Source organism: Artibeus jamaicensis, unplaced genomic scaffold, assembly GCF_021234435.1.
Source record: "Artibeus jamaicensis isolate MK-2021 breed Jamaican fruit bat unplaced genomic scaffold, CSHL_Jam_final contig_548, whole genome shotgun sequence".
NCBI classification, from domain to species: Eukaryota; Metazoa; Chordata; class Mammalia; order Chiroptera; family Phyllostomidae; genus Artibeus; species Artibeus jamaicensis.
The window spans coordinates 1,172,334-1,191,484 of record NW_026521883.1 but is presented as its reverse complement, the minus strand read 5'-3'; the positions used below and the strand labels follow the sequence as shown (position 1 = coordinate 1,191,484).

At 35.5% G+C, this 19,151-nt stretch overlaps 1 protein-coding gene across 1 annotated transcript in view; it reads right to left on the bottom strand.

Annotated features, from left to right (window-relative positions):
• Window positions 1–19,132, bottom strand: part of WDHD1 (WD repeat and HMG-box DNA binding protein 1) — a 60,612-nt gene extending 41,480 nt beyond the window's left edge. Inside the window, exons 1-10 of the mRNA XM_037155686.2 lie at window positions 18,971–19,132; window positions 18,643–18,735; window positions 11,912–12,023; window positions 7,375–7,526; window positions 6,590–6,701; window positions 6,363–6,413; window positions 5,231–5,326; window positions 1,943–2,035; window positions 1,044–1,150; window positions 459–600 (exon numbers count right to left, since the gene is read on the bottom strand). Of these exons, the coding sequence (XP_037011581.2) occupies window positions 459–600; window positions 1,044–1,150; window positions 1,943–2,035; window positions 5,231–5,326; window positions 6,363–6,413; window positions 6,590–6,701; window positions 7,375–7,526; window positions 11,912–12,023; window positions 18,643–18,719 (942 nt within the window). The 5' untranslated portion in view covers window positions 18,720–18,735; window positions 18,971–19,132. The remainder of the gene's footprint in view (window positions 1–458; window positions 601–1,043; window positions 1,151–1,942; window positions 2,036–5,230; window positions 5,327–6,362; window positions 6,414–6,589; window positions 6,702–7,374; window positions 7,527–11,911; window positions 12,024–18,642; window positions 18,736–18,970) is intronic.
• Window positions 19,133–19,151: the final 19 nt, after the last annotated feature.

The following is a 19,151-nucleotide window of genomic DNA, read 5'->3' as shown; positions in this document are numbered from 1 at the left end:
TGTTTTCTTAGACATAATGCTATTTCACACTTAATAAACTACAGTATAGTGTATGCACAATTTTAACATGCACTGGGGAACCAAAAAATCTGTGACTCGCTTTATATGGTATTCATTTTTTTGCAGGGGCCAGGAACTGAACCCACAATATGTCTGAGGTATGCCTGTATTTAACTAACAATCCCCAGAACAACAAGATAGGAAAACAGTATTTCACAAAGGTATCCCTTGGAAATTTGAAGAATATTAATAGGCATTATATGGAGGGAAAATAGTTTCTTAATAAAATATATTTGGGAAACATCAGATGAACCAATTTTCTTCACTATAGGATCATTACTAAACACAGTCACATAAATTTTGATTTTCCAAGATAATAATGTAGGTTGTGGTGCTTTCGAAATCTATATAACCACAGAAGGACTTTGAAGCAATTGTTCTACGACATGACTTATTACCTTACTGCTCGGTGTCTTCCCACTGGGGTTACAGACATCCTCCAGGAGCCCGAGATTTCCTTCTGCATCAGTATAAGCTATCTGACCACAAGTAGGATGCCAGGCCAGGCCACAAACTGCATAACCTTTCTCATGTTTTACTCTAAAAATAAAAAGAAAACTCTTAAAACATTGTCAAGAAAAATATAAACTATACATATTTTAGGTAAATTTCACGAAGAAAAGGTTAAATGTAATAAATACATATGGTACCAGATGGGTACTTGAATTATCGGAGGATCGCTTCATAAATTATATAATTATTTAACCATTATGGTATAAACCTGAAATTAATATAAAATAATACTGAATGTCAACTGTAATTAAAAAATAAAATGGTCAAATAAATCAATCAACAAAAAGATTAAATAACTTTTGACACACTAATAGGCTTTTGTTTGCATTTTGACAATCTAGTAATTACAAATCTAAAATATTTCATGAAACAAAAGTCTACTTGAAATAAACAAGTAGAGACAAAATATATATCATACCTTTCTTTCTTGAAATAAACAAGAAAGAGACAAAATATGTATCGTATCATACCTTTCCATGCACTCTTTAGTTTCCACATTCCAAACGATAATCAAACCATCAATACTCCCTGCAGCTAAATATTGCCCACAAGGAGACCAGGTTACTATATTGAGGGTCTATAAAGAAAAACAATAAACAATTTTGTAAAATTTGAAACTAAACACTCACCAAATTCAAATTTTAATAACCCTTATTTGATGTATTCTGTATAACTTCTAATTAGATCTGATACACAAATGGGAAGACAAAGTTTGCTTACTTCTTTTTCAGTAATTTTCACTTCTCACTAGCAGCTATGAATTTATCATGTGAAAATTATACTGGCACAAGTTTAAAAGCAAAATCTAAAAAAATGCTAATATCCTGGAAAGAGAGATAAGTACAAGATTTCCTCTTAGCAGTCACCATCACCATACAGAGAACTAATAAAACTTATTAAACCATTGCTCACTTACAGGGCCTCTGTTTCCTTAACTGCAAAATAGGTGTATGAAAGAGAGATGAAGAGAGAGAGAGAACACAGATCAACAACCTTTCCAGATCTAAAATTCTAAAGTCAATGATTACAAGTCTCAGTAAAACTCATTTAAAAATAAAGGTCAACTACTAAAAATGTGAGAATAACTTGTTCTAATACTATGCTACAGTTAAATTTGACTTCTTATAAATTAAAAGATTTTCTCATCAAATTTCACAAAGAAGAAGGGTCAAAAAGGACCTAGTAAAGTCCTACGTATTGCCCAGTTATTGGCTAAATGAAGAAAGACTGAGAGGCAGAAGGTGGACACATGCATAACAGTCTACAGTTGTTCTCCATTTCTATCGATATTTAACTGCAAGTATATTTAGGCAAAGTATGCATTAAATAGTCCCTTTAGCCTACTGAAAGCATCACTTACAAAACCTACCTGAGAGATGGAATTATCTGAAAGATCAAATTGATTACTCCAAGTCTCTCTTCTATATAGCTTAACAGATTTTTCCACAGGAACTGCTAGTAACTATTAGAGAAGATAAAACGCAGTTTGAAGAAAAGTTTACATTAATTTGAAGGAAAAAAGGGCAGAAAAGTCATCCAAATAAGCTTACAAAACATACGAGCAAATTTATATTTTAACTGGCATCTAACAAAACTCAGAAATTTCTTAAAAACTTGATAAGCAATAAACAGGTGATGGTCACTCTATTGCTTGCATTGAAAAAGAGTACCTGTAGTTACTAGTATTTTTAATAGTACTTTTTAAGGCATCTAAGACCTTTGAATCTAAAAATTCATCTCATTTACTGGAAGAATAGAAACAAAGCCAGAATACATTGAAAATACTAAGGAAATTTATCCTCCTATCCATTCTTCAAAAAAAAAAAAGAAAGAAAACTAGCAGAAAAAATAAAATGATACATTCTTTCCATGTTAAACTATTATTTACAAACAGGAAAACTGTGTTAATTTTTAAATTAACCAGATTAATCAGCCCTGGCCAGCATGGCTCAAGTTAGTTGGAGCTTTATTCCATGTACCAAAAGGTCACAGATTTGTTTCCCAGTCAGGGCATATACCCAGATTGTGGGTTCAATCCCAAATCAGAGTGCATATAGAAGGCAACTGACTAAAGTTTCTCAGATTGATATTTGCTTCTCTCCCCTCTCTCTAAAAGCAATAAAAAATGGCCTCGAATAAGGATTAAAAATAACATTAAAAAAATTTTTAAACAGCCACAACTGGTATGGCTCTGTGGACTCAGTGCTAGCTGGCAAACCAAAGAGCTGCCCGTACAGTTCCCAATCAGGGCTCATGGCTGAGTTACAGGCCAGGTCCCCAGTAGGGGGCGCAATAAGGGGCAACCACAACCACACACTGACGTTTCTCTTTTTCTTTCCCATCCCCTCTCTCTAGAAATAAATAAAATCTTTAAAAAGGTAAATAAAATCATAAAAAATTAATCAAATTGATGTTTTATAAGCAAAAAAAATACATACTGAATTCCCCAACTATTTATTACTTTAACACAGAATGTACACTTTTAAAAGTTCACATGACACAAAAGGGAATACATTAAAAAGCAAGCCTCCTTCCCAGGCCTAAATTCTGTTTCTACTTCCCAAAGGCAAATAAAAGCATAGGCTATACAAGAATATATATGTACATATATACAAGTATGCATACACACAATTAATAAATAGCATTCTTACATACCTATTATTCTATAGCTTGATGTTTTTTACTTAATTTCTCTGAAGATTATTCCATGTGAGGATATACAGATATATCACATTTTAACAGTTGTAGAGTATTTCACTTTCAGGAATACCACACTTTATTTAACTAATTCCCTATTAATGAACATTTTAGGTGTTTCCAATCTTTTGCTACTATAAACGAAGGTGGAACATTTTTGTTATTAAGTTCCCTGTAGTGCATATGCATAAATGTTTATAAAACACGAGCCTAGTAGTACTGTTGGTCTTTAATTCTGACAAAAAACAACACACCCTCATCCACATAGCATATAATCAAACTTTTGATCTTTGACCATCTGATTAATGAAAAATAAACTATCACTAGAGCTTCGATTTGTATTTTTCAGTATGAAAGCTACATATATTTTCACATGTTACAAGCCACCTGTATTTCTTCTCCTATATACTATTTGGTCATGTCCTTGTCCAATCTTTTCCGTTTTGAAGACCTAATTAGCTTTATTAAGCAATCCATAAATCTCATGGGGTGTCCCCCCATCTTTCAACTATGATCCTATTAATTTGTAAGAATTCTGCATATTATTGACATTAGCTCTTTGTCATATTGTTCCAAACCTGTCCTTTGACTCTGAAATATTTTTAATCACATAAAAATATTTACTTTTTATGTTAAATTTATTAATCTTCTTCAATTTCGCACATACAGAAAAGTTGAAAGAATACAGCCAATTTACCATGTGGTAGGAAGCCTCCAAGATGGTCCTCAAAATGATTTTCACTTCCTAGTATTCATGCCCTTTGCCAATACAGTTACTAAATCTTCTTTTCTCCACCTTTACCATACACCAAATCCCATATATATTGAATCCATTTCTCTGTTAATAGGTTATCTGTCTATTCATGAGTCAGCAGCAAATGTTTAATTCCCACAGCATCACCATTTGTTGTATCTCACTGGGCTAGACTCTATCACTTTTTTTTTAAAGACAATTTTCCATATGGACTTTAAAGCCAGCATTATCTGATTCCCCCAAACATCTGATATTTTATACCTGAATATTTTGCAAACTAAGGAATAATTTAGGGAAGCATTAAACCTTTTTTTAAAGACCCCACTTATTTATCTTTAGAGGGGAAGGGAAGAAGAGAGGGAGAGAAACATCAATGTGTGTGGTTGCCTCTAGTGTGTCCCCCACCAGGAACTGGCCTGCAACCCCGGCATGTGCCCTGACTGGGAATTGAACCACGATCCCTTGGTTCACAGGCCTGCGCTTAATCCACTGAGCTACACCAGCCAGGGCTAAATCTTTTTTTATATTAAAATTTTCTTTCTAAGAATGGAATGTTTTTCCTATTTAACAAGTCTTCTTTAACAACTCTTGCTGGCATGTTAAAGTTCTCTTTATAACGATATTTCATATTTCTTACAAAGTTGCCCCTCGTTATTTTACCCTACTGTATTTTCTAAATGGCTGTTGTTTGTATATAGGATGGTTACTGGTTTTGAATATTAATTTTGCTTACGGTTACCTTACTCAAGTTCCTTCTTTTATTAATATTTTCCCTCAGTTCATTTTCTTGGAATCTCCTTAAATACGAGCATTTCATTTGCTGACAAGAATTCTCCTTCCTCCAACCAAACCTCTCACGCCTTTCTGGTGTCTGACTGTATCTGCTAACACAGCCCCAAAATGTTAGATACTGAGAGTTAGGTGGTGAGAGTGGACATAACAAGACTATTTCCAGAGTCACTCCATCAAACACAGATCTAAAGAAGAATATAAAATTCATTCAGGCAAAATGTACTCTTTAAAAGAGATTCTTTAAAAACCTGAAATGTTTCTTAAAGCATTTCAATATTAATTAGATGGCCTGGGGCTCAAAAATTTATACTAAAAAAAAAAAGGTTACAATTTAAAAACTATTCTTAAATTCAAACTTGATAAGAACCGAAACAAATAATTTTTTTAAAAGGTAGAAAAATAAGAGTCACTTACCTTCCCACTTTTTGGCTGCCAAGCAAGTCTGCAGATTGACTTGGCGTTTATCACATCATTGGACTTTTGTAGCAGTGGCCAACTAACAGCACATGTCTGATTAAAAAAAATGTTTCCCTTTATAAAAATTCTCCCCAAAAGATATGCAAAACTGAATATATTTAATAGGTGGAGTCCTTAAACTGATCTATAGCTCAGAAAAAGAAAATTTAACACACTTTAATTTAGTTATAGTAACATTTGATTTATCTAAATTACTTTAAGTCCTTCAGAGGAATAAAGAGCATAAGTCTTAAATAATTAAATTTACAAAAACTTTCTAAAATCTACAAAAACTTACTCTATGTAGAGGAAGTAAACACTATACTCATTGAATAAAAATACAACCATATACACACACACAAAACAGTATTAAAATCTTGAAGTCTCTACAAAAACAAACTTCAGAGACCTACTATAAAATGTTATGGTGTCAAAGTCGACCCTACTAAATAGTTCAAGAGGGAAAGGGAAGAAAGTGTGGCTGTTGAAGCACATCTGGAGGAGATATTTATTTTCTCATCAGACCCATCTCTACAAATGCCAAGGCCTCTCCAATTGCCTGGAGAAGAATTCACTGTATCTTCTGCCAATCTGGAGAGCACTTTGTTCATACTTCCTTTAAAACTTTCATAGAAAAATAAACAAACAAATACAAGCAATAATTTAAAACAAAACAAAACAAAACAAAGAAACTTTTATCAGGCTGGGTTAGAAGAGTTGGTATGTGACTCCCCAAATTAAGGTGGCCCATGCTTTATTTTATTTTTGTATTCCCAACATCTAGGGTCCAACAGATGGCAACTAGTTTGTAAATATAATGACTGAATTTCCCCCACTGATTTATAAGACCTAAAAATGAAATATTTATCTATCATGTCCCTTGTAACTGGGCACAAAAGCAGTTAGTTTTCAACATGCTTACCTTTGCATTAGACTATGATGGAATTTGATCACAAAAACAGTTTTTAATGCTACTCAAAAGAAACTATAAAGAAAAATTACAAATTTGACCAAATAGGACAATATGTAACATTATATATTATATTATGGAAATGGACAAAAAGCTTTAAATTCAAATGAATGAGTTTACCTGATCTGAAATTTGCCACACTCTGACAGATCCATCACAACTAGCTGATGCCTGCAGGAGTAAAACAATAGACTTCTGTAGTTACAGCCATAATACCACATGAAAACTGGTTCAATTGATAAGTCAAAGTGTCTTCTTAACAACTGTGAAATTTTCTGCTAATTCTTGACTTACAATTTTAAACATAATCAAGAAAAATGCAAAAAGAGAGGGAGAGAAGTTATTACCAGAAAGACGTCCTTAGGATCAAAGGAAAGACTTAATACAGGGGCTTCATGTCCTCGAAATGTTTTCTGCTGGCTGCAATCCATCACATCTACAACTTTGACTAGAAAGTCACTATGAACAATAAAAGTGATGTATATGAATACATGTCAATACAAAAGACTCTTCTAAATGCTATGAGCCAAATTATTTCAAAATCACAAGAAGGCCATAATTTCTTTACAGCAATTTGTGAAATCTGACAGCCAAGTTTAATGACTAATCTTTTAGTTTTGTTCTATAAAGATGCTAACAACACAAGTCAAGACTTCCAATTATGTTAAAATATAAGTATTTCCTGAGTGGCTTCCATAGTTACATTTTAGGCTTCTATTGTTTGCTACTCAAATCACAGCCACGCCATTTTTAAAAGGGCTTTATCTTTCACTCTGCCTCAGCCACTCACCAATTACTTTTTCCTATGACAAACACCAAGGGAAAGTATAAAAATATTGACTGTACAAGCCCAGTTCTACCTAAAATAATTTTTTTCATTTAGTACCAAACTATCATCTTCCCCAACCTTTCCATCATTTACTAAACAGACTGTCTGCAAAGCAATACACACAGCTCAATTTACAAAAAACACAAGTCTGTCCGCAAAAACCTTTACTAGTTAAAATATTTTAATATAAAAATTAAGTGAAGAAAAAAGAAGAGAGTTACCCTGAAAATGTTACCCTGAAAGCAATGAATGAGGCCATTCTGTTCTAACATTATTTCCTTTTCTGATATCAAAGAGCCTTACCCAGACCCAGCAGCGATTTTTGTACCATCACTATTAAAGACCACATGGTTTGCATTTGTGGTGAAGCGAGTCAATATGCCGTCTGGATCTCCTTCAGGAAATGTATGGACTTGAATAGTATTATTAGATACTGCAGTGACCAATTTTCCACTCTAAAAGGAAAATACAGGTAAGAAATATTGACAAAACAAATCTAAATTGACTGGCTGGGCATCTCTCCATAATTAAAAGTCCTTAAAAACAAACAAACAAAAAACCTTACAAATATAATTCATGTCAAGAGAAAAATTACCAATGCACAACTCTCTTGAAATGTATACTAGCAAGAAAATTTTATTTGCTACCTTTAGAAAACTTAATTGCCCCTTTACCAGCCAAACATTTAACCTCAGGTTTTTCTTTTACTTCTGGTTAAGAAAAATACTTAATTAGTATTTTTATGAGTTTACAAGTGTCACTAAAAAAAAAAAGAGACACACGAGACCTTTTTAGAGAAAACACAGCTAGTCTCAGCAAGGGACAAGCTTATCAGAAGGCACAGCCACAATGGCCACACTATAGTTTCCACAACAAAATCATATTACATGTCTTGTCTGAAATAGAAAAAAATCTAAATGCAGAATCCATAGTGCCTTCTTAAATGCACTAAATAAATAGAAAGTTTCAGGTTCTGAAAATTATCAGTAGATACCACTGCTTAGCAGAGCTTTTAGCTACCAATCATAAAAGACCAAGGATCTAGCCCAGTACTTTATTACTTTTCCAAAAGAGATTAAGTCCCAACATACTAAATCATAGCCTACCATCCACATAAAAGCTTTGATAAATCATATGGTCACTTTATTAATTTAAATGAAATAATATACGCCTAGAGAAACAAACGATTCAAGTTTGCTAATGAATATACTCTATCATACAGCGATAGGTGTCAGCCCTATTTGCACATTTTGCATATTTAGGACCCTTAGTCTACCTATAGCCTCTGCTGCTGCTCCAGTGGATAGAGAACTTGATATTAACAATGATGTTACCAAACAGCAAAATTTGGGAGAATGCATACATCTGATTGAATAACAATACAGATGATTCAAACTTGAACTGTAATATACATTTATCAAGTTCAATTATTGGAAGACTGGTGAAAAGTACTATTTATGTCTATGCTGTAACTACTGTAAATAGTTAAACAATTCACAATAAACTAAATTCGTAAGGTTCAAGCAAAGGTAACAATAACTTAAATGTAAAAAGAAGAAGAGAATAAAAAAACTATAATCAATTCAAGACAACACTGATGATGCTGTGTTCTTTGGCAAAACTGCAGATATATCAACTATTTACAAGAGCAAATCTATAGGAATTTGGTAACTTGGCTGTGTTTTTCTTGCAGACGATTTCTAGTAGAATACTGAGTAAGCATCCTTAGCTCTAATAAAGAATTTTGGTAATTCTTCAGTAACATATTAACTAGTCCCTCTATTCATATCATAGTATATAACTACACTCATTCACCTGGAAGACCTGAATTTTTTTTAAAAACCTGAATCTACTGGGAAACCAAATACTATCAGTACTTTGTCAACTAATAAAAGTTTTTTTAAAAAATATTTTATGTATTTTTAGAGAGAGGGGAAGGGTAGGAGAAAGAGAGGGAGAGAAACACCAATGTGTGGCTGCCTCTGGAACATCCTCTACTGGGGAACTGGCCTGCAACCAGGCATGTGCCCTGACTGGGAATCGAACTGCAACCTTTTGTTTTGCGGCCCATGCTCAATCCACTGAGCTACACCAGCCAGCACTCAACTAATACGTTTTAAAGGAATAAAGCATCCAAAGGATCAGGGCTCTGGTCAGGAACTGGTCAGCCCACTCATCTCCCTGGTGGGTTGAGAGGAATGGAACCCCGCACAGGACACCTTTAGCTCCAGCCACTGTGCTCCTCTCTAAGTCATTTCGCCTTCCTCTGAGCTTTGATTTTCCCAAGATTAAAATGAACATAATTCCACATAACTCTCCATATCTTGGTTAAAAGGCCTGACAATATAAAATACTACGCAAGCATTAAGTATTACTACCCATAAACATGTCAATTCATCCCGGTTTCACATTGGAGGGTGATATTTTCTCCACTTTGTTCTCAAATAAAGCATCTAATTATACTTTCCTGTGTGACTGAATCCAAAAATAGAAAGTATATGTTTACAAGCAATTATGTTTTAAATAAAATATATTGTAAAATGATCAACTTTGCATGGCTATTTGGTAATATCATTTCAATGAAGCCCCACAAACTCCATTCCTAAAGCCAAAGAAAACATTTTAGGGCTGACTATGGTACTTATGGTGGGCTGAATAATGGCCCCCAAAAGACAGCTCTAACTCCTGAGCCCAGGTACCTGAGAATGACTTTATTTGGAAACAGAATCTTTACAGATGTAATAAAGACTGGCATCCTTATAAGAAAAAAGAGAGATATGAGACACAGAGACAAGGAGAAAGCAAAGTGTGCATTCTAATATATACTGATATGTAATATCAACTTACTCTAAAAAATATTTGAGCAACTGTGTATAATATTGTGAAATATATATTGATCTCTGCTCCTAGTTTTTGGAGCAGAGTTCCTAAAACTGCTCTCATTTTCTAAGTGATAAGAACACAGGAAACATCTTTTGTTCTAATACCTGGTCTTTGACCCTAACTACTGACACTGAGCTCCTAAATCCTTTGGAATTTCCTGGGTAACAGGAGTTTCTTTTGTTCTAATGAGGCACTCTTCCTGGGCTCCTGGATAGCTTCAGGATTGTGGCTAGTCACTAGAAAGATAAAACCAATACTGGAAGCTTGGAACATTCAGCCCTACCCCCTACACTAGAAGGGGAAAGGAGCTGGAAATGGAATTAAAGATCAATCATTTCATGTGATAAAGCTTCCATAAAAATCCCAATAGTATGGAGTTTAAGGAGCTCCCAGGTTGGGGAACACATCCATATACCGGGAGGCTGGAGCACCCCAACACCCCAGGGACAAAAAAGCTCCTGCACGCAGGACTCTCCCAGACATTGCCCTACATACCCCTTTATCTGACTTGTTCATCAGTACCCTTTACCATATAATAAACTGATAAACGTGATTCCCTAAGTTCTGTGAACTGCTGAAGCAAGTGACAGAACCCAAGGAGGGGGTCATAGGAACCTGCAATTTATACTGAAGTTAAACAGAAGTTGTAGGTAATATGGGGACCTACTACTTGTGATTGGTATCTGAAATTGGGGACAGTTTTACATGACTGAAACCTTAACATGAAGAGTCTGCACAAACTCCAGTTAGTGTCAGAATTGAACTGAATCCGAATTATAGGACACCCAGCTGGTACTGCAGAGAATTACTTGGTGTAGGAAAAAATCAACACATCTGGTGTCAGAGGTGTTGTGTGTATGGTAGTGTGAGAGTTCACACACACACACACACACATACACACACACTGGTACTGCAGAGAATTACTTGGTGTAGGAAAAAATCAACACATCTGGTGTCAGAGGTGTTGTGTGTATGGTAGTGTGAGAGTTCACACACACACACAGTGTTCTCCCTTTACGAGTATTTCTCCAAGCCTTCACTATTCCTGAGATTAATTTTGTTCTTGCCAATCTCATAGAAAGAAAGATCCAACTGTTTAATTTGCACTTACTTGCTTATTAGTGAGATTTAACTTCAATTTAATGTATGTTAGTGATTTATACTTCTGGGAATATATTTTCCATTATATATGACCATTTAAAAAACAATATCTTGCCTTGGCTTGTGTGGCTTAGCTGATTGACCGCCAGCCTGTGAACTAAAGGGTTTCCAGTTCGATTCCCAGTCAGGGCACATGCCTGGGTCGTGGGCCAGGTCCCCAGTGGAGGGCATGTGAGAGGCAACCACGCACTGATATTTCCTTCTTTTTCTCCTTTCCTTCCCTCTGCCTAAAAATAAGTAAATGAAATCTTTTAAAAAAACAAAGTATCTAAAGACTATCTCATCTACCTGAATGAGCCTGAGTTTTAAAAAAATATTAATTCTGTGGAAATTTTTTTCCTACCCAATATAATACACCCAACTTAAAATTCCTCACAAACAAAAAGCTTAGTGGTTTTTAGAGTCTTAGTTTACAAAGTCCTTCTGAAAACATGTCTTCATTCTCCAAGTAACCTACATCTCAGAACCTGAAAATGCGACTGTGTTGTGCCACAAAAAAATTATAAGGAAGATTTAAAGTTCTTTCTTTAAAAAAAAAAAAAAGGTACATCTTCTTGCATATACTTTAACTGGTTCACCATTAATATCCATTAATCACCCTGAATAAACCACTCAAATTTTGCCTGTAAAACTTTTGGGCAATTATGGCATTATTATACATGGTAAAATATTATTTCCTAAAAGAAATAAAAAGCTGTATCTATTCATAACTTATAAAAATCCTTTTCAGCTAAGCATAAAAAATATTCACATGGCAGTACAATTTCACATCAATTGTACTAATTGTTTTTAATACCTTCAAAGCACACGAATATGCCTTTTCTCCAACATTAATGGACTTAGGATCATCGTCATCTAAGTCTTCCCAAATCCTCACATCACCATCACTTCCACAAGTCACAATGCAACTGTAAAGAAAACACTCATTAAAAAGTCACCCTGTTTTCAGGCCTATCTTTAGATGGTACTTAGTTGTGTTTTTTTTTAAATAAAATCAAGATATGCTTTCCGATTTTACATTCATAAACCTCAGTAACAAAGACTGCTAACCTCCTATGCTGTAAAATAAAAAGGTGAGTTTAATGTTCTCTTCAGTTTCTTCCTGGTAAAAAGATCTTTACTTATTTGTAATAATTTAAGAACGATTGAGTGTGTAATCTCTGTACACCAGGGACCAGGTCTCCAGAGCTCACCATTGTGTCTCTAACACAAATCAGTCTCCATTATATAGAGACTTTGATAAATGTTTGCTGAATTGGATAAATGGATGCAAGAGTTCAATTATCCAAAGCTGATTATGCATATGGATACCTATAGCTCTCAAATTTTATTTTACATCTTGTCTTTCAAGTGCTTTTATTCATCTGGTATGTGTCCTATCTAGACATATACAAAAGCAAGTGAAATATACAAATAACATGAAAAATGGCAAAGAGAAGCCATAAAAGGAACTGTGGCCCTGGCTGGTGTGGCTTAGTGGATTGAGCACCAGCCTGTGAACCAAAGTTCCTGGTTTGATTCCCAGTCAGGGCACATGCCTGGGTTGTGGGCCAGGTGCCAGTAGGCAACCACACACTGATGTTTCCCTCTTTTTTCTCCCTCCCTTCCCCTCTCTAAAAATAAATAAAACCTTTAAAAAATGTATATTACAATTTTTTAAAAGGACTGTGGATGTTCAGAAGAAAAAGATTAATTCCCACTTGGAAAATCAGAAGGGTAGTTATATTCACTGGAGAGTCAAAGGACAAGTAGGATAAACTGACACTGGTGAAGACAGCAGTTTCAAACAGACAAAACACACAAACCAAAATATAGAGTGAGTAAAGCTTGGGGGAGTTTACCTAAAGCAAACAGAACAGGAAACTGAAAAAGAAAATGTAGACTAGAATCATTCTGTTTAGAATAACCTTGCTCCATAGAAAATAAATAGAACCATAAATATCAGTCCCACCAGGACATTCCTGTTTTATGCATCCAGCCAACTCAGCATTTATTCTCAATTAGTATTAGTTGCATCAAAATTGGATGAGTTGGGTTTGACAGACTTCTTCTTTGCACTTCCAGCTTCTGTCATAACCTTGTTCAGTTGCGTAACAAGTGCAAAGAATAGAGTTCTCACTTCAACACATAGGTAAATCTGAAAGACAACCAGTGATAACTCATCTCCCCCTTTCCATTCTTTTCTTGATACGATGTAACACCTCCTCTCAAGCATAGCACATAAAAATCAAAATGAAGTCAAACACAGGCCCTTAGGGAAAGTGCTTTCTTTCAGTATATAGTGGAGATGGGAGAGATTATTTCATATTGCTGTCCCTACCAACTATTTGGTGTATCAGCCAAGGGAGATGAACAAAGTTGCAGGTGCCAGTTGGTTGGGCCAGTGGGAAATAATAGTAAAATATAGGGGAGTTAATGAGAAAAATATGCAGTAAATAGTTAAGTTATCCTTTGAAGAGCTTTTAGAGTAGTCTGAACATTCTTACTATAGGAATAAAACTACTTATTCATTTTATTATTGGCTATGCTTTTTAAGTTTTCAAAAACAAAAATATTTCAGTAGAGAGGAACTGAAGCAAAATATATAAAGTACCTGTTTAATAAAAAGTTAAATACTAAATTTCTGCTTCTCAAGCACTTGGTAATAAAAGTGTAACATGAACAAAATCTAAGTTGACATTTACCACAGGGGCTACAGTGACAACACAACCACAGGAAAGTCGCACATACACAACTTCTGAAGAAGCAGCAGCATCTACCTGGTAAGTCCGAAGTTACCTTGAGACTATCTGAAAACCATGCAGCTGCAGCGTGAATGTGCATCTTGTCAATTAGGACTGTGCTGTTCAATAGAACTTTCTGAGATGATGGAATGGTCTACCTCTGGCTACTAAGCTACTGAAATGTGCCTAGTGGGACCAAGGAACTGAATTTTTAATTTAGTTAATTTTAATTAATTTAAAGCTAAATAGCTATGAGTGGCTAGTAACTACTGTATTGGACAGTGCAACATCAAAACAAATGACAGTTGTTCTAAATTAATTTTATTCACTTTTCATTCTAAATTTTCTAGTGCAAATATGAAAAGTAAAGTGATAGCTGTTAATGTGTTGCTTCCATTAGTAAAAAGGCTTTTCAAACAGTTCAGTGATGCTGGTTTTATATCAATGTCATCAAAGGTCTAAAACAGAAAGTCGGTCAGATTAATTCCAATAATGGTTTAGTTTCCCCTTAGCTCATGGAAACAAAGTACAGCTTCTGTAAGTTCATTCTTTTAAAAGTGAAATATCTGACATTACTGTGAATTCTATCTTACTATGCTTGAAAAGTTCAAGGCTAAAGATAAAATTTTTAATTTTTATATTAATAATACACACTCTGATAAAGCACAACATTTGTAAAAACAATGTTCTTCTTAATCTATAAAACACAAATGTACTCAGCACTGGAATTATAATTCACAATTGTGCCCAAATGAGCTGTGATAACATACCAGTCAAAACAGAGGCCATACTTGTCAAATTTTTAGATAATCTTGTTTATACCCAGAACAAAAATTTTATAACAAGCTGATATTAAATATACAAAAATACTTCAACAATGCAGATGCTTTCTCTGCCGCCTACCATCAATTATATCTTTAATATATGAGCCTTTGAAGACTGACTTTATAAAACCCGTGTCATATAATGATCCCATTATTATTGTTGGAAATAAGTCATTTAAATCTCAGTTGCATTTTGTTCAGAATCAGAAATCTTTAATCAGATCGTTCAAGTTAACCCTTTGAAGCTTTTAGTAAAATTCAATTAATGAAAACAAAACTATGAACAGGAAGACATTGAAATTTATCCCTACAAAAGCAAATAAAAACTGAACAAATTGTGCATTAAAAGCTGACACACTGAATGATTTAATTTTGAAATTCTATAATTGTACTTTGAAATATCTTGACTTGCAGGAAGAATCTTTTGATGGAACTCCTTTCTAATAATATAAATTTATGTTTTATTCCATAACAAAATAAAATTAAGTAGGCCTAAAATTTGGGACATATTCAAAGAAATCACAGAAAAAGCTTACTTGATGAATTTTGTCTTTAAAAATACTGAAGACCTTATTATGGAAAAAGGGTACTCTGAATGCAGATAAAAAACCAAAACCTAAAAAATACTAAAACTGAAATATTTATACATTTCAATTAAAATAAATTTTTAAAAATGAAGACTCTTCCATTTAATAGAATTTTCTCTGACTTTATTAGGTACATGAGAACCTGAACAGTATTTTATTATTGAAAAACACTATGACCTAAAGAAAAGAATTAACTGAAGGCCTCACTTAAAATTTATTAACCGCCCTGGCTGGTGTAGCTCAGTGGATTGAGCGCAGGCCTGCGAACCAGACAATCGCGGTTCGATTCCCAGTCAGGGCACATGCCAGGGTTGCAGGCAGGTTCCCTGCAGGCCAGTTCCCAGCAGGGGATGCACGAAAGGCAACCATACATTGATGTTTCTCTCCCTCTCTCCTTCCCTTCCCCTCTAAAGAGAAATAAATAAAATCTTTAAAATAAAAAAATAAAAAAAAAAATTTATTAACCATAAAATGCAACTCCGAGGATGACTGCACCAATTTTTTAATAAAAATGAGACCATACTGAAAAAATGTTTTTCAAAAGTACATCAGCAACACCATATTAGAGACTGGTTTAAAAAAATGATTCAAGTACACAAATAGACTATTCTACTTATGTTAGTGTTTAGATTATGTTATGTTTAGACAATCACATACAAAGATGTTTTTAATCTCGTAAGTATAAATGTTTTCTAGGAAAAAATGTTTTGAAGCAGTTTTTAATAGAAATGTTATAGACCTATCAAAACAGAAGAATTTGCCAATCAGTAAATACTTCAAAATATTATAATTTTAATTGAAATTCTCTTGCAATCTTTCTCTCCCTTCTCAAGGAAGTCCTAGTTTAGATGATAAATTAAGAAATCTATTGCAAGTTTCTGAGCATAAGGACTAATTCGATTAATGCCTTTATCTTCTTTAGTATGTATCTTACAAAATGCCAATGATTACAAAGGCATTTCTGGATTCTCTTACCCTCACAGAACCACGTTCTTCCCTCATCAGCCCTCCCCTCTCTAACCCTTGGACTGGGCCTCAGGAGATTATTCAGGCACCAGCAAAATTTCTGTACCATCAGCTCTTTTATGAACACTGCTGCCTCTTAAGCCCTCTTAAGTGGTGGCTAATTTCTTTTCTATATCCCTCTGGGACCTAGAGGTGGGCTTCCTGGCATTTCATTCATTACCACTTGCATTCTATTGCCACACCCTCTCTTTAAACAAACAACAACAAAACTGCCATCAGACCGCCTACAGGTTCTTAAAGAGAAATCCCCTCAGTGCCCTAAGGATTTTTAGCACTAAACTCATTGTTATTCTCTCTAACAACACTATTCCTGTCAACATTCTTAGTGTTTCCAATATCCATATTGGTAAAACCTTCTGATACTCACTCTTGTCCTCTGCCCCATCTTGGATTCCCATTGTTAGGGCCTAGATTTTTGTCTTCACAAATACTGCAAATGCTTCATAATCCCAACTTCAAACATCTTAATCACTTATCTTTTCACCTATCACCCTTAATATCCTAACTCCAAAAATATTTAAATTCTATTAGGATCTACAATTTACTGAAACTGTCTTTCCACTATCCCTTCAAGTTCTCACATCCCTCCTAGTCTGGCTCAGATTTCATAGTCTGCTATTAAGATCACTCCTCTGCATCATCCTTAAACCCATGGCCCTCTGACTTTGTCACACTTACCAGGCAAAATCCCAACCCTGGTTAAATCCAATTTTCTGCCTATTAATAAATTTGTACAAGCAGAACTAAATAAAGCTCGAGAAAAACATATAACCTGGTAATATGTCTCACTTTAAAACCACAATCACTAACCTGAAGTAGGCCTTTAATACTGCCCAGCAATCCAACTATATTCCCTAGTTCATTTAGCTTTCTCTCTCCTCTATTATCTCATATCTACTCCTCTTTCTTCAAACCTCCTCCTTCCCACTGTCAGCTAATGACTTTATATCCTATTCACTGAGAAAACACAAGCATTCTACAGTTATTGTCCACAGGTTTTCCCCATCTCATGTAAGTGCATGTTCCTCCCCTCCACATATGAATTTGACCATGCTTCTCCTACCTTTGGCCAATCTCTCCCTCTTGTGCACAATGTGCTAGCCCCTCACACTTAATCAGGACATCACTCCAGCAATTCTCCCCCTTTTTGTTATAAAATCAACCTAACCCTCACTATTGGATCATCTCCACCCATATATATGCTATAATCTGATGCAGACTCTGTCCAGCAGGGTCCATGTGTTGTGGATGCAATGAGCAAATTCACACAGACTGCAAAAGTCTTGTGGAGAAAAAGTGATGGCACAGCCACTCTCTGAGTGACAGAGTGCCCCAACCCTTGCCTGGACAGGCTTTTATAGGTTTCTAATAGCATACATCAAAGAAGGTTCTCACTCATTATGCTCAGGTTTGCTTTAGTTGATTACCTTTTACAGGTAACAAAGGAAAGGATGTTGCTGATTACTTCTTACAAATAATATTCAAAGAACTCTGTGGGCTTATTCTGAGTCAGGGTTAGTTAACCAAAGGGCCATAAAACTTTGGGAAACAAACTCATTTCTTGCTTGAACCCTTATCAGAAAATTGGGGGCATTCTTAGCAAAGCAGGTTTCACAGGATTTTTTGCATTCTTTCTTAGACCTGATTGCCCCAGGGAACCTGTCCTTTCCAGCACAGCGCTGCACTGTCCTCCAGCAATGTTTCAGGCTTAAATCAGGCAGGAAGCAAGGCAGCCAAGAGATTAGGAGACTTCTTGCAGACAGACTGGGGACTCAGGTTATGTCAAAGCCAAGGGGTGAGGGTCCATCATTCCCTTTTTCTATAGCCCCCCCCAAGTCCTTCCCTGATGGCCACACCATGACCATGTCTGTCTTAGGATGTCCCTCCCTTGAGGAATCTTACCTGTCATTGGCTAACCAGTCATCCGCCAGGAGCCAAGCAGGGTAAAGTAAAAGGGAGATAATCTTTGTCTCCTTAGTGGTTTATAGTCCCAAGGTCTCTCACTCAGCCTTAGCCACAGGGAAGGGGGGGGGGGGTGGTTGAAAAACAAAGCTGACAAGAAGGCTAGGTGCGTTCTGACAAAATAACTAATAATGTGAGATGCAGCAAGAAAGTGAACAAGGTAAAATATAAAGGAAAACTCACATCTTTCCAACTCCCCTGGAAGTAAAATTTTTACACTCGTTAACTTTCTTGATATCCTTAAACTACCATGACAGTCTGAACAATAAATGGAAGGAAAATAAACGTGCCATTTTTACATTTCAACCTTATTTCTGTTTCTACCTGTTGTTTTAGGCTTATATGACATAAGAATAAATGTTCTAATATTTACACCTGAAACTTTTGCTTCTCACAGTACTTTACCTCCCAGAATCATCAAAACAGACATCTGTGTGTCCCTCTGTATGTCCATATCTCATCGGTTTCCGTGTCGCAGGCATCTTTTCCTTCACCCAGCTGAAAATGTTCCATAAAAGATAGCATTATTTTAAAGAAAAGGAAAGCCGAGGACTGGAGAAGAAAGGACCCTCTTTTCTTCATACTATTAAATATCTTCCCCGGGCAAGCTCTCGACATCTTCTATACCCCACCCAAGCGGCAAAAGCAGAAAAAAACTACAGGATCTATTAGTCAATAAGCCGGGAAAAGGACACTCTTCTCTTCTGCACGGGTAGCACCAAACAGAACTCACCAAGACGCTTGCGCCTCCGCAACTGAAGAAAGGAGAGGAAAGCTCCAGTGCTGGGACGATTCCCGCGCTCAAGGCGCGCTGGCCACACTGCGCTTGTGCCGGCACGCCCACGCCCAGCTCTAGTCCGGACTCAGGTCGCGGAATGGTGACGTCACGGATCGCCGGATGCAAGGAAAAAAGC